General features: G+C 64.4%; 1 protein-coding gene across 2 annotated transcripts; it reads right to left on the reverse strand.

The window, feature by feature from the left end:
• Positions 1–402: 402 nt before the first annotated feature.
• On the reverse strand, positions 403–9,873 carry FAAP100 (Fanconi anemia core complex associated protein 100). 2 transcript variants are annotated; one of them, XM_019515823.1, is made up of 9 exons: positions 9,691–9,873; positions 7,711–7,829; positions 6,147–7,111; positions 4,711–4,864; positions 3,298–4,040; positions 2,324–2,460; positions 1,819–1,935; positions 1,309–1,395; positions 403–1,103 (listed from the first exon to the last, which is right to left on the reverse strand). In XM_019515823.1, the coding sequence occupies exons 1-9, from the start codon at positions 9,850–9,852 to the stop codon at positions 978–980; spliced, it is 2,610 nt and encodes an 869-aa protein (XP_019371368.1). In that variant the 5' UTR covers positions 9,853–9,873; the 3' UTR covers positions 403–977. The 2 variants fall into 2 exon arrangements, with proteins under 2 accessions (XP_019371368.1, XP_019371359.1); XM_019515814.1 differs by having other exon boundaries at positions 1,309–1,398.
• Between the last annotated feature and the right edge of the window lie 7 nt (positions 9,874–9,880).

Genomic DNA, 9,880 nt, shown 5'->3' on the forward strand with positions numbered 1-9,880 from the left:
TGGGATCGTCCTAGCCCCGTGCTCCACCCACCCAATGCCCAGGCCTTAGGCTGCTTGGCCCTCGGGGGGCATCTCCTTCCACATGGGGGGGCTAATCCCAGGCACCTGCCCCAGCTTCCCTGCCACGGGACAGCAGGACCATGGGGAGGGGGCAGAGACTCACTGGGTGGGCGTCAATGCCGCGAAGCACCAGGGACCCAGCGGAGATGCTTGGTGCTGGGAGAACGTCCTGAACAGGGCCAGGAGCTGCAGGGGGGCGGCCAGCCGGCAGGGAGTGGGGCTGGGGAAGCGAGATCCCCGATGCTGGCCTGGCAAGATGGGCACGCGGCAAAGGAGAAGCAGACGACGGAGCCGCAGAGCCGGGAGGGCAAGAACTGAGTCGAGGCTAGGTGGCACCGCAGATACGAGGCAGATCCTTTATAGAAATGACAGATATCGAAAAATCCACCCCCCCTGCCCTCGGCCCTAGCCCCCCCGGTAAAAAACGTGGGCCTGCAGCCAGCGCCCAGCAGGGGAGGGGGCCGCGTGGCAGCACCCCACGCAAGCACCCTGTTTGCCCAGTGCTCCGGGCACAGCGCCGGGAAGCGTAGCCCTTGGCGGAGGGAGGGGGCGGCTGGCGCGGCTCCGGCCCCGCTCCGGTCACCGCGCAGCGAAGCGACTGCCATAGGAACGCGAGCGTCACGAGCACAATCCACGACACCGAACCCTGGCCCCGCCAGCTCGGGACGGGCGCCAGGGACCCCCTGTGCTGCTTGGACCACGACCACGATACAGGCACACACACGCACACGCACGGACACCAGCCCTCAGCTCTGCCCTTGCACCCCCCCCCACCCCCCTCGTCTTCCCGGCACAACCTTCTCTCCAGCCCTAGGTCGTCAGCATGGGCCCAGCTCCACCCTGGCGGCAGCTGGGGGGGCTGGCAGGGCACGGGGCTGACCGGAGCCATCCCGGGAGCCCGCCCGGGCACGCTGTGCTCACAGCAGGACAAGACTGGGGTTGCGCAGCTGCCGGTAGATGCTCAGCAGCTTCTCCGCCGTGGCACTTGCCTCGTCCCCAAGGCAGAGACGGTCCCGCAGGGCCTGCGCCTCCTTCAGCAGTGTCTGGGGGCACAGAGTGGGGAGTGGGGGAATCAGAGGCTGCTGCGGGCCAGCTGTCCCCGTGGTGCGGATGTCAGAGACACTGTAGGAACTGCATCATGGGGAAGCCCCGGTCCTGCAGAGCCCCTGGGAGAGGACCCCGGTTCCCTGGCCGGTCCTGCTGTGCCCCTGCACTCTGCAGAAGCGCGTGCCCTGCTGCAGTGCTCACCTCATGGTTAGCCTGGATCTGGCGCAGGTACTGCATGCGGAGGTCGGGCGGGCCTGAGCCCTGAGCCGCCTGCTCCAGCACCAGAGCCTGCTTGGAGACAGAAGCCGCCACATTAGGGAAGCAGGGGAAGGAGGGGGGAATCCAGGCTGCTCCAGGACCACTTCACCCGCAGCAGCCTCCCACACTGGGGGCTGCTGTTCTCCAGCTCCCAGGACAGAACAAGCAAAGGCAGCCATTCCCGAGACAGCCCCCTCACCCCTTTCTCCCCAGGGGTCCCAGGCACAACCTGGCATGGACTCCCAACTCAAGCCATGCGCCCTTTTGGGGCACCACCTAGCCCTCAGTGCCCCCTATCCTGCCCTAGGAGTGGTGGGGCAGAGGCGCCACCCTCCATAGCTGTGGGCTGTCCTACACTCCACTCCCAGCCTTCCCGAGAGCTCCTACCTGTGGGCAAGGCCATAGCACCAAGGGGGTGGGGGCGTGCGTGTGTGCGGGGGGAACATCACCTACCTGGATGCGCCCAATCACAGCATGGTGCACCCCGCACAGGTCAGCCAGAGATGAGCTCTGGATCAGGATCTCCACGGCCTGGATCGGGCCCGCCGGGCACAGGTCGTTCATGGCCACCTAAGAGGGGAGTAGGTCCTCGCTGCAAACATTGCTCGTCCGTGGGACAGTGCCAAAGCGAGGAGATCTGGGCTTGCAGCCCCCCGTCCCCTCCCATGGCCCAGTAACCTTGTCTCCAACCACGGGTGGCAGTCAGAGATGCCCTCCTTGCAGCCGGAGACCCGCGCTCCAGGCAGCAGCCAGAGCAGGAGCAGTATGCAGGGCTAGCCCACCCTCCCCCACCTCCAGATTCGGGAAGGAAAGGGGCTGGGGTGGGAGATTTTCCTAGGCCAGAGCAGCCTGGAGCCCAGCCCCTTCCTCCAGGCTTCCCCAGGCCAGGCTGGGCCTGTGGGGCGGGGTGGGGCAGCGGGGCTGGGCTCTATCCCTGCAGAGCTAACCCATTCCTTGCCTCTCGGATGAGCAGCTGCACCTCGCCTCCGTCTGGGGCCAGGCCCCGCACCTCTGACACGTCCTGGCTGCTCAGCGCCTCGGCCGCTGTGTTCTCTGCCAGCAGCCACCGCAGCGTGGCGCAGCTTAGCGTGGCGCCTGGGACGAGGAGATGGCCTGTTACCTCCCCACGTACCACCCCTCCATTCCACCAGCATTCCCCTCAGCTGGGTCCACCGTCCCCATGGCAGCCCCAGAGCCCAATTTTCCTGGGCTGAGCACAGGGCAGAGGAAGTGCACTGCTGCCCGGCACCCCCACCCACAGCTCAACCCAGCCCGGACAGGGCCCTGCTCCCCATAAACTCCCCCACACCTCCCTTGGGCCCTGGCAGAGTCAACGACAGGAGCCCTGGGGTGGTTCCAAGCAGAAGTATTCCCATGGAGTGACGAGGTCCCCGGGACAGGCAAGGCGGTGACAGACTGGGCCCAGCAGGCAGGCCCTGAGGCACGGTGCCACCTGCAGCAGGGCTTGGCTGGCTCCAGCTGGAACGGGGCTCCGCCACAGCTCTTGGGCCAGGCAGGATCCTCCTCTCCCAGCAGACCTGTCATGGGCTCTGCCAAGGCTCGGGGCACTAGCCTCTTTGCCCCGGCTGGCAGCTGCACTTCATTGGCTCCTGCCTCAGAGGGGCACTCCCATCCCACCAGACCCCACCGCCGTGTCGCTGCTGGCCCAGCCCCAAGCTCATGCAGCAGGATGCAGGGTAAAGCCGCAGCATGGCCGCGGAACTGGGATGGGCTGTCAGAGACCAGGGGGGGACCCTGCTCTCTGCGGACCCAGAGACACGGCTGCAATACCCAGGCATGTAAGTCTGCATCCCCTGGAAAACCAAGGGTAAAAGGAAGGACCTTCTGCCTGAGGACGGGAAAGGGAAGGGGCTGGGGGGAGCCTTCTCCAGAGCCCTGCTCAGGCTGGGGCGGCCTGGGCCTGATACCTACCCGCGGAGAAGTCCTTCAGCGCGCTCCTTAGCAACTCCGAGGACACCTTGATGGAGGCGGCTGAGGGCACCAGACACTCGTCTCCCAGGCCGTTGCTGCTACTTGTGCCATTGGGCTCAGCCGGCACCCCGGCTGTTTCTAAGAAAGCCTCCACGGGGTCGGGGGCAGAGGCAGGTCCCGCGGCCTCGCCCACCCGCAGGCACTGCAGCATGTCAATGGTGCACTCGCTCAGGGGCAGGCAGATGCCCTCCCTGTCCGGGGAGAGGAGGGGCGAGTCATCGGGGAACAGGTCGTCCAGTGCCTCAGGGCCGCTGTCCAGGATCTCCCGCAGGCTGTAGAAGAGCGCGCAGGACACGGTGAGTGGCAGCTCCAGCTTGGCATCCTCGGCGGTGCCCAGTGGCAGCGTCACCTCCCGCTGGCCCCCGGGCGGCAGCTGCTCCACGGGGAAGGTGTACGTGGTGCCTGTATCAGCTGTGCCCTCGTCCAGGGCGCAGGTGCCGGCCAGCAGCTGGACGCACAGGGTCCAGCCCTGCTCCAGGCTGTGGTCGCTGGCGTTCTCCAACATGCAGGAGACGCTCAAGGTGTCGCGCAGCAGCAGGCGGCTCCAGGCAGCTGTGATGGTGCATGTGATGGGCTTTGCACCGTCCTGGCCAGACAGCAGGGCTGCACTGACATCCAGCACCTGGTTCAGGCAGGTCAGGGCCCGGTTCTTGTGGTCCACGGCCTTCTTCAGGAAAGAGACTCTGCAGAGGGCAGGGAGATTGCTCGGGCGACAGCCAAGCCTTTGGGGCATGCACAGCTAAGGAGAAATGCTCAGTGAGGCCCTGCCACCCTTGGGGCACGTGGTAGATCCTGAATTCTAGTAGAGGGGGGTCCTCGCCCCTCCAAGCTTGTCACAGCTCAGAGACCTTCTGCCCGTCCCTGCCACGGAGGACTGTCCCTGCTCCAGCCCAGCACAGCTCCGTCCCTGGGAAGGTGCCCGACACTGGCTTTGGTCTGCAGGGAATGGAGGGGAGCTAAGGGAATGCCAGGTGCCCAGAGGCTGAGGAAGACCCTGGGGAGAAGCCTCGTTCAAGGGGAAACCTTGAGACATGCACGGCCTTGGGAACATGCTCATCCTGCATGGTGCCCTGGGCAGCCTGGAGCACCTGGCGTCCTGCCTGCCCTGTGTCTGCCACTCAAGGGAGCACAGAGCTGCCAGCTTCGGCAGGGAAAGGGCAGCAGATGGTGCTGGTTCAGCCCGGGCTCTTCTTACTGCCGTTGGGCATGGGGCTTCTTTGCAGACAGGTCCTGGCAGAACTGCTCCGGGGAGGTGAGCGTTCCCCGTGCTGCAGCAGACCCGAGCCCAGGATGGAGGCAGAGGGAGCCTGGAGAGAACAAGCGGCTGCTGGAATCACCTCCTCTGCCCCTTACCTCTCCGAGACGTTGCCGATCCCAGACAGGAGCTCCTTGATCCTCTGGCCAGCCTTGTCTGGGGTCAGCCTGACAGGGTGAGCCTCCTCAGGGCTGCACAAGTCGCAGGTCATCAGTCGGCCTTTGGCGGACAGAGCCAACAGCTCCGACTCCCCTGCAGAGGCAGAACCGCCGGCCAGTCAGGCAACAGGTTACCAACTGCGCAAGACCAGCAAGGGGGCCGGAGAAGATCCCAGAGCTCCCCCTGCACCATCGTTCCCCAGCCTGTTGCGAGTGGCCCCACAAGCAAGAGCCAGGATGCTGCTCCATCTGGCTGGGCCTTGCCCTGAGCCAGGAGCCACAGGCGCTATGGCACAGGGGCTATGGAGGCCCTGGGGTGAACCCACCTCAGCAGGTTGGCCCTGCTCATACGGAGCTGCGCAGAGGAGCAGCTCATGGGCAAAGGAAGCCGGGGGGCACCACGGGCACAGACAGCATGACAGGACACAGGACGCCACATGCCATGCCCCACACACACGCAACGGCCCCGGGGAGCCCACTGCTCCTCCCCAACCCAAAGCCTCACCCCTGCCACAATCCCGGGAGCCACGGGGCACAAACATGAGACATGGGACTGGCGGCTGCAGGACCAGGGGCTACATGGACACGCAGTGTCTCCAAGCAGGGAGAGGCAGGCAGGCTGTGCCCTGACCCGAGCGCCAGCCAGCCACTCCCCAGGCTCTGCTACCCCCACTGGGCTCTTGAGGCTACGTTCCTGGGGCATTACCACTGGCAAGCACCCCGATTCACATGTGCCCATGTGCTCCCAATGCCATCCTCTCCAGGGGCTGAGAGCTAACGGGGCCCCACTCTATCCTTTCCCCACCCACAACTGTGCGCTCTGTGCCCTTCCTCAGCACCCGCCTAGGGATGTGCATGCACAGGTAAGCACACACACCCTCGTTTTGCTCCCTGAGAGATGCCAGATGTCTGAATGCACCGTGCCCCCTTCTCCCAGGAAGTGGCATGGCTGTAGCCTGCGGACTGAGCATTTCTGCTCCCACCCTCAGCCGGATGCTGCACCTGGGAATGGCCTTTTGGAAGCCACCTCCCAGAGATCCAGCCGGATCTGTCCTCAGCTGTCTGGGACGCAGCAGCCCTGGCCCCACCCCCTGGTGACCCGCAGTGCGGTTCACCCCGCCTGGCATGCTCCGGCGAGGCAGGGCCAGGCATCTCCAGACCGTGGTGGCTCCCGCTCCGTCCCAGCCGCGGCACGCTCGACACACATGACTTACAATAACGAAGGGGAGCCAACGGAAGCGGGTGGCGGCCGGAGCCCAATCCGGACCGTTAATGCGGGACGGCGGAGAGCTAGGACCAGGAATGGGCAGCGAGGCCAAGGCCACCCTGCCCCCGTCAGCCCCCATGAGCAGCGTGCTCCGCGCGGCCGGCAGTACCTTCTGCTGCCCGCGAAGACAAGGAAAGCGCCACAACGCTACAAATACTTAAACTGGCCGGAGCCAGGACTGGCGGCAGGACACCCGCCGCTGTGTCGTCCCCGTCCTCAGAGTCGGAGGCGTTGCTGCCGCACTCCAGGTCCACAGCTGAGATGTCCGAGTGGGTGCTGTAGTACATGCGGCTGCCACTGCTGCAGGCAGCGCACAGGACCGGCCCACGTAGGTAGTACTCCCGCAGCTCGGGGGCCAGCGCCTCCTCCCGGCGCCCTGCCTTGATGGCCACCAGCTTGCCGTAGTGCCCCACAGCCACCACACAGTCTGCGTCCCCCGGTGGCAGCGGCGGGTCATCGGCTTCATCGGCCTCGTGCCGCTCTGTGCGCAGGGCGCCGATGAAGACCACAGGCTCCTCCAGGTGGTGCAGCACCTTCACAGGTGGGTCCGGACCGGCTGCGGCATTGGTGTTGGCATCTGCTGCTGCGCTGAGGGCCTTCAGGGGCACGGAGCAGAGCTGCCCATCTGGGAAGCCGCCGAGGATCATGGGGGAGTCCAGCATGGCAGCATCCACCCCGAAGAGCAGGCTGAAGAGTGGCTCAGACAGGATGAAGCCCCCAGAGCACCACAGCCCATCCCCAGAGCCAGGGGCCAAGGCACAGCACAGCACGGGGAGGAAGCGGGACGCCGGTGCATCCCCGTCGCCCCCAGCCGGGGTGCCAGTGGAGAAGCCCACCTTGCTGATGTGCCGACATGCTGGGGGCTCCTGGCTGGGGGCCGGGAGCTCGTGTAGCTCCATCCACCACTTGCCCTGGGCCTGGGCCAGCGTGATGATGAAGTTGCTGAGCAATGTGAAGGCGCACAGGTCGGCGTCGGGGAAGATGCAGGCGTCCGCGTTGACGGGCAACACGTTGGCAGGGCCGTCGACATCTTTGCTGTCACCGTCACCATCACCAGCTGGTGCCTCTGTTACCCTGCAAGCAAAGGAGGACAAGTGCTCAGGAAAACCAAGGAAGAGCACTCCAGGAAGCCAGTGCCAGCTCCATCCCCCCTTCTCTGGCCCGCTGAAGACTCGGGCTCTTAGATATAGCTCTCAAGAGGCCATTGGCACCCGAGCTGGAGAGCAAAGGCAATTGATGGTTTTAAACACCTTAACCCTTCCACCACTTTCTCAGGGGAGCACGATGGAGATTGTACGCCCTTATCAGCCTGTGCCCGATACCCCAGGTGCTGGTGACAGTGCAACAGCGACATATGCATGCCCCGAGAGGCCTGCGGGACAGATGCCACGCATCAGGTGAGCTTGCGTGGGTGCTACCAGTCAACTGGCACAGCCCTGCAGGTCTAAAGGATTCAACACCCAGAAAAAGCAGAGAGAGAAAGTCCAAGTCAAATCTTGCAGGGGTTGGGCAGACATCCCACATCCCCACAGACAGTGGCACGGCACGGGTTGCTAGAACCAGCCTCGGGTGCATTTCAGGATGGCTTTCCCCCCAGAAGACACGTGCCAGCCAGGGCTTTACTCAACAGAGGCAAAGCTGGCTGCCCTGGCTGGATTCCTGCCAGGCCTCACCTGCTCTGCTGGTCCAGGGACAGGCAGTAGATGCCGGTCTTGGCACACAGGACGTAGAGCTGCCGGTGGAGCGGGAGGAGCTCCACATGCCACACTTGGTCAGGGAAGCGATACACCGCCTGGGCAGAACAGCAGGAGAGAGCGTCAGTAGGGCCCATGATGAGGGAAGGATGTGGCTTGGCAGCATGGCCAGGGGATCGGCGGCCTCTCTGCTGCCCCCACAATGGCAGGGCAGAAAAGACTCAGCCCTTCCTTATCCCAGCAGTCATGGGGGAGGAAGACAGGAGTGCCAGGACACCCACCCGCTAGCACAGGACCTGGCCCATCTGTCTCCAGCCCTGCGGGTGCTGGCAAGTGCCAGGGCAGCGATAACCAACTACTGGCCTGCCCCGCATGGCTGGGAGCGCAGGCTCAGGGCTGGTGGGGCTCTGCCCGCGCGGTCTGACAGGGACGCTCTGTGCAGACACAGGTGTTTCATCATATGCTAGAATTAATCACTTAGCGCAAATATTTGCAGTTTTCATATGACAAAACTTCTCTTCCTCCGTTTTAATAAAGGGAACAGGGGAAAGTACTGTCAGATGCCAGCGGCACATTAAAGAATCTGCTTCCTGGAAACACTCAAAACGTCGACTCCCGGGAGCAACGCTCTGCCTGGCCAATGTTGCTGTCCACGCCCTAACTTCAACGCCACCTCTTTTTCAGGGGGTTTCCTCGCTTCCCCTACAAATGGTTTTGCAGTCGGGGCTCTGGGTGGGCGAGCTGGGAGGCGTCCCACCCCAGGCGTGGCTGCACGTCCAAGAGGACAGCCCGCATGGTGCTTGGGGAGGTGGGTGCTGCAGAAACACAATGTTGTTAATGCTGGACTGGAAAAGAAGAGGGAGCAACCAGCTCCCTGCCGCTGCGCAATGATGGGAAGAAGGAAAGGCAGCAAAAGCCTCCAGAGGGGCTCCTCTCCTGAGAAAGAACCGAGTGTAGGAGGCTAATCCTTCTCTCGCTGCCATGACTGCCTTCGAAACGATAAGAATAAATTAAAAAGGCAGTGCAGAAAGCCCAGCGCAAAGGCAGCCGTTAGTCACGGCGAAGACAATGGGGACATCCGCAGCGTGACGAACGCGAGGACTGACAGCCTCTTTCAAAGGAAAAGCCTTTCTCCGATTTAATGACAACTGTTGGCCCCACAAGAGGAGGGAAAAGGTCAGAGAGGCGCCTACATTCTGCGACACAAAGGATATTTATAGCCACGTCCTAGTATTTCCCCAGCACTGCCCCCCAGTCGCTCTGATCCAGGTCCGATCTGCTTCTCTGCAGAGCCCACAGCCGGTCCCCGCGCTGCCGGGGTGATGCCCTCCGGTTATCTGCACCTCTGTGGAGTGTCCGTCGGGCACGGGGACTCCCCCGACCTGGGAACCGGCCGTGCTGAGCGGGCACCAAGTCCAAGGCAGCCAGGAGAGGAAGGGAGCCCAGCCGGGCCCACGCAGGTGGGGACACGGGCCAGGCACAGACGACGCCGGGCACCTTCGCGAGGTACAAGACACCGTGGCAATCCCACAGCTCGGCACAGCGCGGCCTTTCTTTGTGGCCGGCCGTGGTGCCAGGCCTGGTAGTGGCCATGGCAGAAGCCAACTTGCCAGCAGGATGTCGGCCGGCGGTGGCAGAAACAGGGCCGGGCTTCCCGGCGTGATGCTCAATGCCAAGCGAGCGGCTTCGTGGCAAGAGCGTGGTGCCTGACAGGGGCCGGGGCCTGGAGCCGGGTCTCCATGCAGCCGGAAACCAGGTTGTGCTGCTCAAATAAGGGCTCCGGAGGCAGCTGTGCCCAGAAACCTTGGCACGCCTGGTAGCAGGGCCCCAACCCAAGACCACCGACCGAAGCGGTCTGGTCTGGCCTGGGGCCACGTGAGCTGGACGCCCGGGCCTGACCTCAGGGCTCAGCCACGGTTTCCCCTTCTCCGTGGCAGAAGGGCGAGCGTGGGGGCTCACCTGCAGCAGCCGGCCCTCCTGGTCGTAGACGTAGACGAAGGCACTGCCGTTGGACAGGTAGATGTGGCCCTCGTGGCAGAGCACGCGGGGCCGCCCGGCTGCCAGCCCGCCCACGGGGCAGCAGAACCCGGCCAGGTAGTCCACGCGCGGCCCCGCCGCCATCACCGCCTGCGGGGACGCCCATCAGCCA

This window comes from Gavialis gangeticus, unplaced genomic scaffold, assembly GCF_001723915.1.
Source record: "Gavialis gangeticus isolate Ggan-Ray unplaced genomic scaffold, GavGan_comp1, whole genome shotgun sequence".
Lineage (NCBI taxonomy): Eukaryota > Metazoa > Chordata > Crocodylia > Gavialidae > Gavialis > Gavialis gangeticus.